Source organism: Cotesia glomerata, linkage group LG5 (assembly GCF_020080835.1).
Source record: "Cotesia glomerata isolate CgM1 linkage group LG5, MPM_Cglom_v2.3, whole genome shotgun sequence".
Taxonomy (NCBI): domain Eukaryota; kingdom Metazoa; phylum Arthropoda; class Insecta; order Hymenoptera; family Braconidae; genus Cotesia; species Cotesia glomerata.
In genome coordinates this window covers 6,842,894-6,862,573 of record NC_058162.1, presented here as the reverse complement: position 1 = coordinate 6,862,573, position 19,680 = coordinate 6,842,894, and the positions used below count along the sequence as shown (strand labels likewise).

Sequence of the window (19,680 nt, the reverse complement as noted above, 5' to 3'; positions counted from 1 at the left end):
AGAGCTTTCATTTGAGTACCCACATGCATTTTGATATATTTTTCATATATACATATACATAATATATATAACTATTCATATAAATATATGAAAAATTGATGTGCACGAAGAAAATTTTATAGTAGAGTTTATTATCTAGTTATGTTAAAATCTATTAACTGAATTCGATAGTAGTAAATATTATTTAAATAATTAAATAAACCATCCTGATGGTAGCTACTACTATTATGATGGTAGTCAGTAATAATAACTTTTATTATTTTAATTAGTTACTACTATTATCAAAATTGTAATTCCTAATATAACCTGATGGTTGCAGTTACCATCAGTAATAATAATAACTACTATCTAAGCTAGTAAAAAATATTTAAAAAATTAAGAATCTGCGTTACCGTGGATGCATTTCTGAATAAACTAAAAGCAGCTGTAGAGCAGTGTAGTGCACAAAAAATCGGGATTAAATTCAGATTGAAATAATCTTTAAAAATTTTTATTTGTCTAAAACAAGTTTCAACGCCAAATTTTTCAAAAAGAATTTGAAATTTCCAAAAAAATCAAAATTTTCAATAAAATTCAAATTTCAAAAAAAATTGAAATTTCAAAAAAAAAATTTTAAATCTTCAAAAAAATCAAATTTTCAAAAAAAAATTTTGAAGGGAATTTAAAATATTTTTTTCCCCTCCGGGCGTAAAGCGCCAACTTTAGCCCCGCTGTGCGAAACGAAGTTGCCGCTTTCCGCCTTCGTCGGGGAAAAAAATAGTATACACTCCTCGGGAAGTAAATAAGAAAGCCTCAGATCACATGTTTGTTGACCTCGGCTTCGCCTCGGCCAACAATTACCTGTGATCTAAGTAAGTAAGACATTTCTTACTTTACTTCCCTAAGGGGTGTAATATACTATTAATATTTCAAAGAAAAAAATGTACATTAGCTAAAATATGAATGTAAATAAAGGATTTTATTAAGTAAATTTATATTATTTTTTCTTTCAAAATTTTTACAATCTTAGATGGTTACAGTTACCATCTTTGATTGTAAGAGTTATAATTTATAATAATTACAATTATTATTAGTAGGTAGTATAATTAATTTTTCTCCGTGTGGGTACTTAAATGAAAGGTCTTGATGAGTGTAACATCGGGATGAGCTTATATCTTTAAAAATGTCAATAGTTTACAAGATACAAAGTCATTTCTTAATTATGTATCTAGAGATAGAGCATTTTTGAATTCAGCCTAAATACTTATCATTATAAATTGACGGTGCGAATGATATGAAACTTTGAAAAGGCACAATTCCAGGTCAAGACTTTTCCACACGGAAAGATTAGAACCCGACTGGTTCGTGTTCTGCACCAGACTCAGTCGTGTGCGGGTTACTTTGCACGGATTCTGGTGCATCAACCGACTGAGTCGTTTGCGCACCAGAGTGAGTCGTGTTTTGCCCCAGACTACCCGTTTTAATCTTTCCGTGCAACGATACCAAATTTAACCATAAAAACCCATTTTATCATTTAAATACACTGGTCACAAAATTTTGCTTATTCTCTTAATAATATAGATAATAATTTTTAACAATTTAAACGCAATATTAATTAATATTGTCATTTAAGCGAAATGGAGGTTTTGATGTCGGCAGTCAGATGGTTAATGCACGACTGGGAAACCAGACGTCAGTACATGCTGAGTGTGCTAAAATGTGTGCGATTTGGTTTGATTGCTCCTTGGCAATTAGTTGAGGTGAAACGCAATCCCGAGAACCCAGAATTCATGGAGCTGATGTCCAATCCTGAGGTCCAGAAGATGGTCGACGATGGATTGGCGTAAGAAACATCTTCAATTAAATAACTCAACTGGTAAAAAAAAACTATTGTAATTATTTTTTTACTATCATCATCATCATCAGATTCGTGATAATAAAACACTGGTATGGGAACCAGACGGAGGATTACTACCGGTGGATCGATCTTCTGGGCTTAACAGAACCAACAAGCCGTAACTGGGCCGGCGAGGACAAGAATTATGTTACTTACCAGGAATTTCTCCTCTACCTCGAAGATTATCAGAGAAGCATGATGCTGGAATTAAAGTCGCGCAAGGGCAAAGGTAATAGTAATACTTCGACTAATACTAATCAGAAGAGCGAATGTTCCGAGGCAAAAACTTGGGTCAATTATTATCAGAACCAGAATCTCGGAGTAGAAACCACTAACGGTAATTTATGTTAATTGCTTATTCTTATTCTTATTCCTATTATTTAGTGAGTAAGTAAGTTAGAGCCAAATCAAACTTGATTGTCGATGCAGGTCAAGTGGTTCCTGCGCCAAACAACGGAAGCAGATCTTGGAAGTTTAAAAAGATGCCACCACCACCAATCTCGGAACGTATTGGTTCGGAAGCTCCGGAATTTCTCAACAAGTACTTGAGCAGGCTTGATGGCAATCATACTAAAGTGGTGAGTTTAAGCTTGACAATAGGCTTGATTTAGCGATCTTATTTAAATTCAAAGTCACATTTATTTTTATTGAGTGTTTATTTATAAATTCGCTTTGTAAGAATATTAAGTTCTATGATTAATATGAGCGGTACAAAAAATTCAATATTTTTATTTTTTGAAATCTCTTATAAAAATTTCTTAGTATTTATTTATTTTTTTTTTCCACTTCAAACGGAAAATTTGATTGAAAATGTCAAACAGAATTTCCTAAAAATATTAATATAAAATATGCTCAAACTTTTGTCAATTTTTAATGCTTTAAAAAGTAATTCAGACTTCGGGGAGGGATTTTAATTCTTTTTTAAATTTACATAACTGTTTACTGTTTAAAATGGTATTTTATGGTATATAATTCTTGGATTATAGCATTATATAAACTAATGAACACAAATTCTATAATAGACGAAGATAATTCATCATTAATTATTACTATCAGATGCTCTGAATCTCTACTCTTATTTATACAAAATATTCAATATGTTATTATTTTTCATTACCTAAATTTTTATTAAAATAAACGGTACTTTTTGTAAAATAAAATAAAATCTGTGATTTCTCATAAGGATCAATAGTAAAGGCGAAAATTTTTTGATATTAATATCTTTTTTTTGGTTCTCTATAGCTCTTTAAAAATTTATTATTTTATTTTAATGTACTCATATGCCAAGCTTCATTAAATTCTAAACGGTAATTCTATAACCAAGGGTACTATCTTTAAGAAAAAAAAATTCAGTATCTAACGATTTTAGAAATTTCTAAAAAATCTTGAGAAAATCCTACAAAATTTCTTATCGAACTGATTTTTGGAGAGGGCTCTTAAAATTTGATATGTCAGCATATTTTTAGGAGACTAAAAAATTAAAAATAATTGATTTTTTGCGCCACCTTAACCCATGATCATTAAAACGAGTTGGGCTTTAAATTTAACAAAACTGTTGAATTAATGAACTGACCACTTTATTCTAATTTAATGATGGCGCAGTAGATATAAAGTTGCGGTTGAGATTATTGTGGCAATTAGGATTTTAATGTCACACTGATGTAGATTTTCATTTTATTCACGCGATCGTTTTTGGCTTAACTTAACTTTACGCACGCAAATGTCACGCGAATTTGGCATTAGTTGCAGGCAGTAACTATATTAAAATTTTTATTTTAGCTTTCGTTATTATTAAGTTATTATATTTCCCTGTTTTTAATTTTTATTTACAAGTTCGGAAATTTAAATAAATGCTTTAAATTTTAATACAAAAAATTGATCTTTTTTTTTTAATTAAAAAAATATATTTATTATTAATTTTAATCGTTAGTAATAAAAATTATTTTTAAATTGTTTAAGTTCAAATGAAATTTTATAACTTTAATTAAAATGATTTTGAATGAAGTTATTACAGTTAAAAATTTTTTTATAATTTTTTATGCATAAGTCTATATAAATAATTAAAGCTAAAGTTTTGAAATATATAAAACTACATAAAATTTAATAGACTTTTTTTGAAAAATTTGAAATAAGTATTAATTTGAAATTCACAGAAAATACACTGTAAAAAATCCGGAGTGAATTTCACTCCCATCACTCGGAGTTCTGGAGTGAAGTAATTAATCACTCCGCGTAGGGAGTGAATCCGGAGTTTTTATTTGCGGAGTGATTTCGAATTTCACTCCGAAAAACATCCGCGTTCGGAGTTTTTAAAATAAATAAAATAAGGATGAATTTTCGTTCTACAAAAAAAATCTCAAAATTAATCTTTATATATATATTTCTTCTGTGCGTGTGTTTGTCACTGAACTCCTCCTAAACGGCTGGACCGATTTTAATGAAATTTTTTGTATGTCTTCCGGTGGATGTCCACGGGAAAATGTTTATTTAATAGATTTTTTATTTATAAATTGTTGTTGACCTTGACTACCCACATGCACTTTTCATATATTTTATAAATATCATATGTATAAGATATATGAAAAAATTCATGTGGGTACTCGAATGAAAGGTCTCGATGAGTATAAAATCATAATGGACTTATATTTATGAAAATATTAATAATTAACGAATGATAATGTATTTTGTTAACTAATGATGTTTTTAACGATATAAGCTCATTCCGATGTTACACTCATCAAGAGCTTTCATTTGAGTACCCACATGCATTTTTGATATATTTTTCATATATACATATATATAAATATATAAAATATATGAAAAATTGATTTATTAAATTAAAATTGAATATTGAAGTTTTTAAAGATATAAGCTCATCCCGATGTTATTATACTCATCGAGTTCTTTCATTTGAGTATCCACATAACATTTTTTATATATTTTATATATATGTTATTTGTGAAATATATAAATATATAAAATATATCAAAAATGCATGTGGGTACTCAAATGAAAGCTCTTGATGAGTATAAAATCAGAATGGGCTTATATTTACGAAAATGTTAATTATTGAAGAATGCCCATTGCATATTGTTAACTAATGATGTTTTTAACTATACAAGCTCATTCCTAAAATTTCTAAATTTAAGACGTGTGTACATGACAACGTCTGTCGGGTCCGCTAGTATATATATATATATATAAATATATAAATATATATATATATATATATATATATATATATGCTATATATATATATATATATATATATATATATATATATATATATATATATATATATATATATATATATATATATATATATATATTAGGTAGCTCAAAAAAACCGACTATTTTTTTTTTTGGTCTCGAGTGAAAAAATGTTAGTTTTTGATGTTTTAAGAGCCCTCTCCAAAGAGACAGCTTAAAAAAAAAATTTTTCAGAGGTCACTCCAAATTTTTAAAATTTCAAAAATCGTCAAAAATCGAACTTTTTTTTTAATTTTTTTCTCGTTACGGTATAATTTTATAGACTAAAAAGAAATGAGATTCTGAAAATTTCAGTTCAAAATTTAAATTTCGAAAGGTCGCTCATAATTTTTTTATTTTTCTTTAATTAGTCATATCGCCGACTTTAACTGTTGGGAGTGGTACGGTGGGGTTTTTGGTTTGTAAAATCTCAACCTACGCGGCAAGGGTCAAATCTCAACCAAGCTGGTTTCTAAGACCAGCTTGGGATTCGAATTCACGCTTGGAAGTTTATTAAATAAAATTATTAAATTAAAAAAAATTATTTTTTCGATATTGTGCTTGATTTTTAGTTGATCTCGTGATGTATTTTTATCGATTATGGTACTAAATAAAAAAAAAAAAAAATTCATAGAATTTTAATTTAAATAGTAAAAGGTCGCTCGAAAAAATCTAAACTAATGTACTAATAAATTGAAAAAAATTATGAGCAACCTTTCAAAATTTAAATTTTGAACTGAAATTTTCAGAATCTCATTTTTTTTTAGTCTATAAAATTATACCGTTACGAGAAAAAAAATTAAAAAAAAAAAAAATTCGATTTTTGACGATTTTTGAAATTTTAAAAAATTTGGAGTGACCTCGTAAAAATTTTTTTTTGAGCTGTCTTTTGGAGAGGGCTCTTAAAACATCAAAAACTAACATTTTTTCACTCGAGACTCAAAAAAAAAAAATAGTCGGTTTTTTTGGGCCACCCTAATATATATATATTTTTGACAATTTTTAATTATAATTAATTTATAAAAAAAAATAAATAAAAACATTATAATAATAATTAAAATGAAATATTATTAAAAATAATAAATTAAATTTTTAATAATTGAATATAAAAAGGGTTTATAAAAATATTTTCTTTACTAAAATTTATTTATTTCTAAATTCATTTATTTTGGGAGTGAATGCGGAGTGAATTTTATTATTAATAAAAATTAACTCCTTCTCGGAGTGAATCAATTAAAAATCATTCACTCTTCATTCACTCCGCAAATTTTTTACAGTGTAGTTTATCGAATCCAAAAAAATAAATTGTGAAAATCAAAATAGTTCCAGCCAAAGTAAAATTGTTCTTTAAATAAGAAAATTTTCTTCACCCCAAATAATTATTATCTTCATAAATATTTTCTTACAAGTCAAAAAATTTTTTTTTCTTTCATATTTAATTTTTTCTGTGTCGTTAATAAAATTTTCTAATTTTTGAATTTAATTATAGGTAAATAAAATAAAGATTTATAATTATAATAAATAAAGTACAGGACAGCTGCTGATAAATATTGATGAAATGTTTTAATGTTATAAATTTTCATTTCATACTTAAGGTAAACTTATTTTTATCGAACTATAAAGTTTTATTCTTGAAACTTTACAGCCCGTAAATTGAATTTCCTTAATGAAAAAGGAATTTTATTAAAAATTGAAAGGCAGCTGTTTTGTTTAAAAGTAATGAAAGCTTCGCAATTCGCGATAGGATTGGAAAAACTCTGATTGCAAAAAAAGAAAAAAGCAAGGTTTGTTTTTTCCCGTTTATTTCTCGAACAAATATTAACTTTGAATGTATATACAAACTTATACTCATACTTATATTTTATTTGTACTATGGAGTTTTAAGAACTAGTAATAACACATATATATAAAAGCATATTACATATATAATATATAATATACCGATAAATCGAGAAACAACTGGGGGAAAAAAGCACAAGCTTTTCGTTGGGTGAAATCCAATTTAGGTGAGTTTAAATGCAGTTGCGATCGATCTCGCTAAGTTTGCCAACTTCGATGTGCTTTCAGGATGCTGCTCAGCCGAAGGATAACGAACAAGAAAAAAAAATTCGTGAAATCGGCAATGCAGCAGTAAACTTGGACATTCGGCGCAATGATGAGCTCAAGATGTCTCAAGTGAATTACCAAAACCAGCAAATTCAGATTCAACAGTGTTTGACAAGCTTGTGCGAGCCGAATAGTTTGCCGCCCAAAAAACTGTCCTATCCGACCAACTACTGCTTGGCGTCTGGTGATAATCAAATTCGGGGGAAACCGGACTCCATTGGCCAAAATGAACGCATTAAAGTAGCTCAACTTTTATCTGCTGATCAAAAAAATACTTTTGGCCTGTCCTCTAATGACTCTGACGATAAAAATGTCACTTGTGTAAACACATATAGGAAACTTAATCCGAAGATTGATTTACAAGGAAGCAAAAAAGTTACTCGCCATGAAATTGATAATAAAAAGATGGTGAGTTCGGAGTTTAATAAGAAAAAAGTATAATCAATTTTATTATTCTTATTATTTATAAATCTGAATAAGATTTAATTTATAGTAAAATCTAATATTTATTTTTTATAATAATAAAAAAATTTGTGATTGACTAAGTTAGAAATTAAATTTTGAATATAAATCTAAACATTGATTCTAAAAAATTATTGAATTCTTCAAATGATTTTTACATGCAGAAATTTTTTGTGAAATTAATTTTTGTCAAAAAAAATATTTATAACAATCAAATTTATTTTGTTCTAGAATAAAAATTTCTTCTAAAATTGAGAAAAGATATTTTGGTTAAAAAAAAATTGTATGTCATTCTAAATATTTAAAATTAATCATTTTTTTCATGAAAAAAAAGGTAATTATGCAGAAATGGGACTCCATCTATTTTTGAATAGAAAAAATCGAAAAATTGATCTTTTTGAATTTTTTTTTTTCCAAATTGTTCTTCTTCACGGCGTATTTATGATAAAAATGATAAAAAGTATGAATATGAAATATTTTGATGTTTTTTTTTTCATTTAAAAATTCAAAATTTAGATTTTAGGTGTTTTTCAATAAAATGGTGACGATGCTATTTTTTACGATTATTGAAATTTTTTTTTCTTCAAGAGCGATAAAAATAGAATAAATTAAAAAAAAAAAAAATTCAAAATATCATAATTTTAAAATTTGAAAAATTGTAAATTTTTTAACTTTCAAAAAAAAAAAAAAACAAAAAAAATCATTAAGATATTTAATTTTCATAAATTTTATCATTTTTATCATAAGTCCGCTGTAAAGAACAATTTCGATAAAAAATATTCAAAAAGATCAATTTTTGAATTTTTTATTTTATTTCAATTTTATCTAAAATACAAAAAATTAAATCTTTGAAATTATTTGAATTGAGATGAAAAAAAAACTTCCTTGAATCCTAAAAAATTTTCAATTGAAAATGTTCTTTATATTTTTTAAGCATGTTATTGCTAAATAATTATTTTCATCTTATTGATACATTATAGATGTTTATGCATAAAATTTATGATATAAAAAATTTGAAACTATTAAAATTTTATTAAGTTAAATTAAATTATCATATATTGACAAAAATTCGAAATTCTTAACCAATCATTTTATAAAGTTATCAATACTTAAATTCAAATGCTGGGATTAGAAATTTTTTATTTTATTGTTGGGATCATAAATTGGAGAATTAGTTTTTAATTTAAATATTCAAGTTATAAGTTGAAAAATTAGTTTTTAATTTAATAACTATAATTAAAGAAAAAAATTTTTAATTAAATTTTTTTTTTTAAAGAATTAAAATTAGAACTTTTTTATAATGCATGAAGGTTTAGATTAAAAATGATGATGACCATGAACAGAGTGCGTATTATTTATAGCGGTGTTATATTTCAGTTGGACATGATGGAGACACTTCAATCTACGTCTGATGGAGAGAAAATAGCCAAGTCATACTGCGTGTCAATAGCAAACAATGCAATAAATCATATTGATGCATGTAAGCCAATCGAAATGATAAAACCGCCGAATTTTTTGTACAACTCTGACGATAAAACTGGCTCAATATCCGTGTCATACAGTTCAACGGACATCGATGATTCATATTCACCCAACAATCATAAAAATTTAACTATTAACAATAACAACAATATTACCAAAGAAACAAAAGTAACAATGAATAAAAAATTAATTTGTCCCAACGAATCATTGTTTTTAAACGAACAACCAACTGTCATAGTTTTCGGTGGAATAGATCCACACCAGGAATACGGAGTAGCTGGCAATACGGGTAAAAATATTTACCGATTAAAACCATTGGAAAATATTTGGGAGTTTGTTGGCGAAATGCCAGAACCACGGCATCATCATTCCGTTGTTTATTTCAAAGGACGTCTTTATGTTGCTGGTATGATAATAATAATAATAATAATAATAATAATAATAATAATAATATAATATATATATATTTTCATCTTTTATTTTTTATTTTTTATTTCACTGTATGCCGGTCGTGAAATAATTTATTCTTTGTCGAAGGCGGTGCTGACCCACGTGAAAATTCACTTCAAAGGAAAAATTCAGTTGTCGGAACTGTTTGGAGTTATGATCCCGCCTCCAAGAAATGGTTCACTGAACCGGCAATGCTAACTCCGAGGAAAAATTTTGGGCTTGTTGTCTGCGACGGTAAAATTTTCGCTGTCGGCGGTGAAGATAATAATGAAGTGTAAGTATTTTTAATTAAGAAAACAAACGTTCTCACAATACGAAACGAAAAAAAGTTTTTTTTTAAATAATTTTTCTGAAGAGGCTTTTTAATTGATTAATACAAAAATGAATGTACTGATAGTAGTGACCACATTGAAGTGCGGCACGCTCCGAGACGACTTATCGGTTAGTTCATCATGTTTTAAGAACCTGTGCAAAAATCAGCTCGATAAAAAAAAATTTTAGGGGTTGCTCAAGATTTTTAAAACTTTTAAAGTAGAGTTTTTAAAATCCTTTCGAGTGACTTTTGAATATTAATATCATCAAACTTAAAATTTTTTGCTATCAAGATGACATACTTAAGAATATAAATAGACTACTTTGACATTAATAAGAGTCAGACTTAATAATTATTTCTATAAATAAAAATCTTTACTTTAAATTTTCAGTATACATAATTTTCAACCGAGAAAATAAAATAATGACGAGAAAAAATATTGAGACCAAAAAAAAAACGGCCGCCGAAATGGAAGTAGATTTCTCAAATAATTCTAAAACGGCTGCAACAGTAAAACTGTTTCCTTGAACGAACTCTAAAATGAATAATATTGAGGCTATTACTACTTCTACGATGTAAAAATTGAAGCTTAATAATAGAGCTTTACGATGTAATTTACCGAATTTGAATATCTTGTCTAGTTCAATAATTACACCAAGTTGAAGTAGTAAAAAGATAAATTTTTATGATTTTCAAAATTTCAAAATCCTGACATTTCCAAACTACTCGCCCGATTAAGCTCATCTTCGAACTTAACTTTGGTCTTTATCGATAGATAAAACATTTTGAGTTTGAGTAGAATCGGTTAAAAATTGTAAGCACCTATCGTGCTGACAAGCCGCGTTATATCGTATATGTATACACTAGCCGTTTCTGCCCGCCCGCTTCGCTGGGCGAATTATAAAAGGAAATCAATTAAATTTTATATTTCATTTTTATTTTTATTTATTTAAATTTTTATTATTATCCTTTTTTTTTTTTTATTTTTGTATGAACATAAATATGCCCCGTGGATAGAATTGTAAGCATCGATACTGTTTTGACTTGCACAGATTCCAAATTCCATCGAATTAGCCAGTTCCTGTTGTCCATTTGATTTTTCTAGCTAATATTCATTGTAACTTTCGATGTGCAATGACTATAATATTTCCGTGGCTTTCTTACAAAATTTAATAATCATTGATACGAAGAAAAAAAGTTGAAATGAGCATTAAAGTTTTAGTTTAAGTAATTGCAGGTCTCATAAGTGAAGTTGAAATCTGCTTAGCTTAAAGGGCGACAAATTTTCTGTTAACTAAAATTTTCTCCATGACATCAATTTTTCATAAAAAATCAATTTAACATGTTTTTTACGAATTCTATTCCAATAAGTAGCCAAATTTATTTTTCACATATCTAGTTTTTGGAAAATGCATTCATTTTAATCTGTTACAATCCCACGATCCCGCAATAAGAACAATTTATAAGTCATGTAATCAGCAAAAATAGCATGTATGTAAAATTCTTAGTCCTTTGACTGAATTACTACATGTAATGTTAAGTTTTAGAAAACTTACAATGACTTTTTTCCCGCTGCTAAAGAGCCGTTTGTTGTAAGGAAATTTTTAGTAAATGTTATTGAAACTCAATAAATATGACCTAAATTTGATCTTTCAAAAAGTCCTAGTTTATACACAACTAGCTGTTACCCGCCCGCTCCGCTGGGCAGAGAATTGAATAGAATTGTATTTTTAGATCTAGACTTGTAATTTAATTGGAGTAGGGGAAGGACGGGCAAAACGGATATGTTAATTTGAAAATGAAATAACAAATATATATTACAATCATATCCATTCTTAACTTTGGCTAATAATTTTTTGGGTAATTGAAGTTTATAATTAAAGTAAAATAAAAATAATAACAAAGAAATTCTTCTTCGAAATTAAAAAGTCAACATTATCCGTTTTGCCCTACCAGGGCGGGCAAAATGAATACTCAGGTCGCGTAAAACGAATACTGATTGGAAAATACATTTCAATCAAAACAATCGTCGCAAAAATATCAACCGCGTCCTGAATATGAAGAAAAAAAATCAAATCTGCATCGTCCTTAACAACATTAAACTAAGTACTGTATACTTACGATTTAAAATTTTTTTTTTTTCCTAAATTTCAATATTTATAAAAAAAATTCCCACAAGTATGCAAAACCAATGCTTTATCGATAACGGTATGTGTTGTTACATAATAGATTGATAGATTGCTGTCTAAAATGTTTCTATCGACCGACCAGCGATTTAAAACGATTATTCATTTTACCCGCCCTCTCCGTCTTGCCCGTCCGTCCCCTATTGTTTTGACTTACACATATTTCAAATTCCATCGGATTGGCCTGTACCTTTTATTTATGTCATTATTCTAGCTAATATTTATTGTAACTTTCAATGTGCAACTTTATTGTAACTTTCAATGTGCAACTTTATTGTAACTTTCTCACAGAAAATTTCTACCCAATCAGGAGCCTATAGAGCTATAGTTTAAAATCGGGAATTTTTCATTGTTAACGCCCCCGCAATCTTTATCGGGGTGGGATATCGTAAAATTCGTTCATGAATTATTTCTACATCACATATAGAAGATAGCTATTGAATTTGGAGCATTTAGGACCTATAGCTTGGAAATTTAAAATTTTCATTGTTAACCCCTACCCCGCAATCTTCATTGGGGATCATAAAATCCGCTCATAGATCATTTGTACATCACATATAGGAGATTCCTACTAAATTTAGAGTAGATAGGATCTATAGGTTAAAAATGGGAATTTTTCATTGTCAACGCCCCCGCAGCCCCCCTTGTGGGTGGAATTTCGTGAAATCCGTTCTTAGCTGACCTCTACTTGGCAAAAGGAATATTCCTGCCAAATTTCAAGTCTCTAGGTCTTATAGTTCCAGAGATATCGTGATGAGTGACTATCTATATCTATAGAAAGTCTCCTATATATATATAGATAATGTTTTTAGTAGATTTCATAGAAATCTCACTGTTATTTCATGGAACCAATTATTATAACCAAACACACGATCAGCATATAAATATAAATTTTCAACACTTAGTTCACCAGACAATAATTAGCTTCTTTCTTCAACTTTTTTTTAATGACATTAGATCAATCAAATATTAAGGTTATGTAATAAAAACAAAAGAAAATCGTATTAAAAACAAATGAATGAAAAATGAGTCATTAGTTTTTATTAGTGGGAAAAAATGTATACAAAAATTAATCGTAAAAAAAATGAGAAAGGGTTGATAAAATCCAAAAATAAGTAGCCTATAATCATCTATGAAAAATTCTGCGTCGAATGGTAGCAGTCCCATCCCGATAGCTTCAGTAGTTTTGACGTTAACTTTAGTCAAAGGAACCCTATTTTGCTTATATGTGTATATTTTCCACCCACGCGTCTGCCCATGCGTGGGTAGATCAAACTTAATTCTAAAAAAAGAAACGTAATACAAATTATTTCCTTTTATGCTGATAAATAAACAAATGAATTGAAGAAAAATGCTTGTCTTTTGTTTTTATCGGCGGGAAAAAATGTTTATTAAAGTTAAATAGAAATAAAATGGTGAAGGATTGATGGAATTTGAAAAATAAGTAGCCTATAACCATCTACAATTCATTCCGCGTCGAATGGTCCTAGTCCCATGTCAATATGTTCAGTAGTTTTTGCGTGATTGACGGTCTACGAAACCCACTTTCCCTACATATATATAGATATATAAACTTTTGAACGAACAATATTTTCTGACTCAGTTTGTCGAGCTGAGTCAAAAAATGGCTGAATTTTTCAAAAGTTGCGCCATGAAGACGACTGCAATAGTTAGATTTTCATGAAATCTACTAAAAATTCAATAGGGTAGAAGTACCGTTTTTGGCCAGTTAACATTTGAATTAATTTATAAAAAGTTATAATATTATAACCATATTTTTGTTGAGTTATAAAAAATTTATATTAAAACAAATTGAGTTTGTGATGGATTATTAATATAAATTAATTTATATCGTTTATTTGAACAATAAATAGCCATAAACGGTACAGTGGCCAGAAACGGTACTTCTATCCTATCTGATGATTTGAAAAATTTTTTTAAATCTTGAGCAGTGCCTGAGCGATGAGAAGAACCTCCAGGAAGTGATAAAAACATTAAAATCGCTAAAAATTCTCACAAAAATATAATCTAGTCTTAATTTCTAAATTGCAGTCCAAATATTTAGCTATTATATTGTTTCACCAGTTATTATGGTTCAAAATTGTCATGCATGTATAATCGCCTAAATATTCATTTTATTATTTTCTATGTGTTTTTGAAATATTATTTATAATTATTTAACATTGTTTATAATCTTGAAGTCGCTCATGATCATGCTGTTTATGCGACTGTTAAATAAACTAAAATAAAAAAAAAAAAAAAAAAATCTTGAACGTAATCTAAAAAATTTCTTATCGATCTAGTTTATGAAGAGGGTTTTTGAAACATGATAGACTAACATATTTTTATAAGGAATTAAAAATATAAGAATGATATATTTTTTTGAATCACTGTAGTGTATATATCTAAAGATATATCTGTAATATACATTACAGAAATTAACTTAAGAAAATAGATATTTAAAAATTTAAAGTGCATATAATCATAAAAAATTTTTTTAGCACTTTGAGAAGTGTAGAGGCTTTTGACCCAGCAAAAAAAGTTTGGAAAAAAATGCAACCGATGAACATCGCACGTTTTGGACTAGCTGCTACGACGTTCGAGAATTTAATTTGGGTCGCTGGAGGAATAAGTAATTCAATCACAGATCCTCTGTTGAAAGAAGTTGAATGCTATGATCCCTGCAAAAAATCGTAAGCAAATAACTAAATTTATTATACTATAAAAACTGAATGGCTTAAAAAATTTTTTTTATTCTAGATGGACAAAAATAGAGAATATACCATCAGCAAGATGTTACGCATGTCTGTGCGTAATATCTGACAATTTGTTCCTAGTTGGGGGAGCCGGAAAATCTTCAACTGATGACAACATGACGGAAAGTATCCAGACAGTTGACATATGGGTGCCTAGCTCCCGAAATTGGCAACAAATTAGCAAAATGTCCACCGCTAGGCACAACCACTCAGTCAGTTCAATCGGTTAGTACATATTAATTTATTTTTTTCGTCTCTTTAATTCTTGATTCTGCTATCCGATAAAAGATAAAATAAATTTTTGTAGTCAGTTAACATATTTTTTTGATAATCAATACCTAGATAACCAGCTGCTTGTTATTGGCGGCGTTACCACAGTTCACATGAAAACATTGAAGTCCGTCGAGTGTTTTTGCTGCAGACGTAACAAGTGGATCAAAGGTGTGGCTTCGTTACCTTATCCCATTTTGGGTCATTCTAGTGTTTCTTTGCCACCTTTGGATTATTTTTGTAACTCTTGAATCTTGTAAAAAAATAATGCATAGATAGATAGTTTTTTATATAATTATATTTTAAATAAATAAAAAAAAAAAAAATTAGACGTTGTGAAAATTGTTTTGAATTATTAAAAGTTATATTGGACAACTCATGATGCGAAGCATTAGAGAGTGCTTTACGATCGAAAAATTTTTTTTGCCTCATTTCGGCAACTATTATTATTATAGTCTTTTTAGTTCACGGAATCAAGATATTTTGCATACTATCGTCAAGATAATTTAATGGAGATTAATTTGACATTTTTTAAAAATTGATTTAGTGCAATAGAAATGGAAAAAAACATCAAAATAGGTCAAAAATTTTTCCTGTCCGTCATGTATGAAACTCCGGAAACACTGTAACTTGTGAAAAAATGCATTAATTGAATAAAAATTTTTTTTTTTTAATTCTTTGAAAGAATTGTAGGTCACCGAATGCAAATGGCTAGATAATTCAGTGTCGTTTATGTACAGTTAAGGGGGGAAATACGTGTAGAAGGCCGTTTTCATTAATTTTTTTAAGGTATAAAAAATTAATATTATTTATTGAAACTATCAGGTTATTTTATGACTATTTTTTCGTATTAAACAACAATATAAGTTAACAAATAGCGAAAAAATCAGCTGATACACATCGTAGGTTGTCATCCGACTTAGCAGTCTGTGTGCAGTATGGAAGCCACAATTTTTATTTGAAATCAATGGCACAGAAAAGTTACTTCATTTATATGTTTATCTTCCAAATGAACCTCAATTCCAAAAAAAAAAATTATTAAAACGGTTCACCCTAAAGGCCATCCCTGCAACTTCCCGCTAATTCCATACCTGGACGCTTAAAATTGTACTTATGACGTTTTTGAGATTTTTGAGCTCAAAATATAATTTATGTGATATTTTTAGCTCGCTAATCTCAAGGAGGTAGTATTTCTATGCATTTGAGCTCTTCGAGCTCAAAAGTCTGATAGAAGTTTCATAGAACACTACTTTTGGAATTTTCAAACCGCAATAACTTTTGAATGGATTAACCGGTTTTCACGCAGTTGGCGGCATTCGACGCAGTTTTATCATCCTCATAAGTTATTTTCAGGTTTTAATTGATCGAACCAAAAATTTCGGAGTAATTTCGAAAAAACACTTTTTTCGGTTTTCTTTCGTTCACGATATCTCTCGAACAAATTCACCGATTTCGACCAGCTTGGTGGCGATCGACGTGGTTTTTTACTGTCTAGAGCTGATTAGTTTTTGAAATCGATCGGTGGAGCCGTTTAAAAATTATCCAAAAAAAACCACATTTAAAAAATTTTTTTTTCTTAGCTTTTTTAAGATTTCTCAAAATCTACTGATTCGAATCGGTCCAAATTACACTCAAAATCTAAGTTTGGCCAAGCCCTTTCAAATGGCACCAACCGCGATAAAATCGGATGAGCCGTTCAAAAGTTATAAGCGATTCACATACTTTCACACACACATACATACAGTGACAACCTCGCGGGAGTAGTCAGGGAAGCTTCCTATGACCTTCAAACGTCGAGATCTGATGAGAACTCGATTTTTGCAAAACGGGGTGAAAACAATAACTTCCCGATTTTTGAAAATCTTCGATTTTCTTAGCGGGAAGATAAACAAGTAAAAACTTACATTTTTTAGAGGGCTGTAAAATCAAGTCGTGATTTTTTATCACTTTTTCATACATTGTTTATTAAAAAAAAAAATAGTTTAAATAAAAATATCGCTTTCGATTGAGGTTCATACTCAAGGCAATTGTATAAAAAAAATTATAAACCATATTGCAAGATGATTGGCTTAAAACTCTTTGAGCTAGACTGCACACAGTTTTGAAAAAACTCGTTTCGAGAAAAACGCGTTTGAAAAAAAAGTGACAGAAAAAGTTAATGTAAAATAGTATTAAAGTAATTACTAAATCGCTTATAACTTTTGAACGAATAGGAATTTTGACTTGAAATTAAAAATCTATATTTTTGAATAGTTTTACAAGCGATTTATAAAAAAAAAAGAATTTTTTTAAGCCTGTACACGTATTTCCCCCCTTAATAAAATAAAATAAAAACCAGAAGACTGTATATTTACATATATTGTGTACATTTATCCCACTAGAGGCGATTGTGCATTATCGCGCTATTTTAGCTGTTTTATATATTTTCTTTCACACTTTTTATTTTATTAATATTTCATAATTAAATGAGCATGATGAGTCGTTCACTTTTGGATTTTCTAAACTTTTTTTATATTTTATTAATTTAACTAGCTGATACCCACCCGCTTCGCTGGGCATACAATAAAATTTTATGTTGTAACCTAGATGAAAAATATAAACAAAATGATTAATTTCAAAAAGATAATTAATATAAATTTTGAATTAGAGAAAAGTGATTGTTTATGATAACCGGTGTTAGCGAGTATTAAATATATGAGAAAAGTATTTTATTATTAATAATCAATCAATCAATGGGTCAGTTAGTCAGTAAATCTGTCATTAGACAGATTTCCGCATCACCCATGACGTACTGTGTAGTGAGATGCGTTCCCATTATAATAATGTTATCCTAAACATTTAGTCTAGACCGGATAGGTCAAATGGTAGAGTAGCCGACATGTCACCGGAAGGTTCTGGGTTCGAATCCCTGTCCGAGCTATCTGAATTTTTTCTCGCATATTCTGTAAACTCTTATTAAGAAGGTCCTTCCTATTTCTTTCTCAATCTCTTCCTCCTCCAATTATTCTGTTACGTGAATGTTGGAACGATTCACGTAATAATTATCCGTAACTCCTATTCTTTTCCGCTTCATAGTATTATTTAATTTTAAAAATGTCAATAATTTTTTAATTTTAAAAAATGTTAATAATAAAATACTTTTCTCATATATTTAATACTCGCTAACACCGGTCATCACAAACAATCACTTTTCTCTAATTCAAAATTTATATTCATTATCTTTTTGAAATTAACCATTTTGTTTATATTTTTCATCTAGGTTACACCATAAAAATTTATTGTATTCCTATCGAAGCGGGCGGGTATCAGCTAGTTATTAATAAATTCATAACAAATTAAGTGGTATTAAAAATATATTTATTATTACTCATTTTATTAGAAATTATCTTAAATCGACCGTTTTTATAATAATTTAACGATATCGTTGTAAAATTTTAGAGAAGACGCATCAGACACAATTTACCATTTTAATTTTAATCATTAAAATCAGTATAATCATTTAACAATATCAACTTGATAATATTTATGTTTAATTTATCTGTGTTATGATATAATCGAGTTCATCCTTCATGATTATTCCAATACATATAAGTTATTTCAGTTATTAATGATTTAGCTATTCTTTCTTAAAAACGTATGATTATGAATTCCTACTGTCCCAACAGTCAATCGATAAAATTTAAAATCAATCATTTTGACAGTTATTATAGCAACGGTAACCATGATAACGGTAACCATGGTAACGGCAACCATGGTAACGGTAACCATGGCAACGGTAACCACGGCAACGGTAACCATAGCAACGGTAACCATGGCAACGATAACCATGACAATGGTAACCATGGCAACGGTTGATTAGCGTGGGTGGTTGTAGGGGGGTTGAGTTCGATAATTTACGGGTGCCACTGATGGTTTCTTAGATTAGAGGGTCAAAATGATATTTCGCTCCCAAAAAAGAGAGAGATATAGGGAAGGGGAAAGATTATAGGGCACGGAGGGAGGAGAAGAATGAGAGGGAGGGGAGGGAGGGCATATGTGATGGTAGACGAAAAATTCATTTTGGCTAGGAATTGCGTAAAATCCGTTCTTAGTGAGCGTCTACATCACGAATGGAGTAACTATGCTAAATTTCAAGTCAATCGGGCGAATAGTTTCGAGATCTCGTGATGAGTGAGTGGTATTTCGCTTATATATATATAGATTATCTTAAATCGACCGTTTTTATAATAATTTAACGATATCGTTGTAAAATTTTAGAGAAGACGCATCAGACACAATTTACCATTTTAATTTTAATCATTAAAATCAGTATAATCATTTAACAATATCAACTTGATAATATTTATGTTTAATTTATCTGTGTTATGATATAATCGAGTTCATCCTTCATGATTATTCCAATACATATAAGTTATTTCAGTTATTAATGATTTAGCTATTCTTTCTTAAAAACGTATGATTATGAATTCCTACTGTCCCAACAGTCAATCGATAAAATTTAAAATCAATCATTTTGACAGTTATTATAGC

At 28.7% G+C, this 19,680-nt stretch overlaps 1 protein-coding gene across 3 annotated transcripts in view; it reads left to right on the top strand.

Annotated features, from left to right (window-relative positions):
* LOC123266197 overlaps positions 1-15,437 on the top strand; it is a 29,616-nt gene extending 14,179 nt beyond the window's left edge. For all 3 annotated transcript variants that reach the window (XM_044730269.1, XM_044730268.1, XM_044730267.1), the window contains 9 exons: positions 1,613-1,822; positions 1,906-2,213; positions 2,306-2,454; positions 7,193-7,639; positions 9,071-9,581; positions 9,713-9,899; positions 14,626-14,817; positions 14,885-15,105; positions 15,223-15,437. In XM_044730269.1, coding sequence (XP_044586204.1) covers positions 1,613-1,822; positions 1,906-2,213; positions 2,306-2,454; positions 7,193-7,639; positions 9,071-9,581; positions 9,713-9,899; positions 14,626-14,817; positions 14,885-15,105; positions 15,223-15,401 — 2,404 coding nt within the window. In that variant the 3' untranslated portion in view covers positions 15,402-15,437. The remainder of the gene's footprint in view (positions 1-1,612; positions 1,823-1,905; positions 2,214-2,305; positions 2,455-7,192; positions 7,640-9,070; positions 9,582-9,712; positions 9,900-14,625; positions 14,818-14,884; positions 15,106-15,222) is intronic.
* Positions 15,438-19,680: the final 4,243 nt, after the last annotated feature.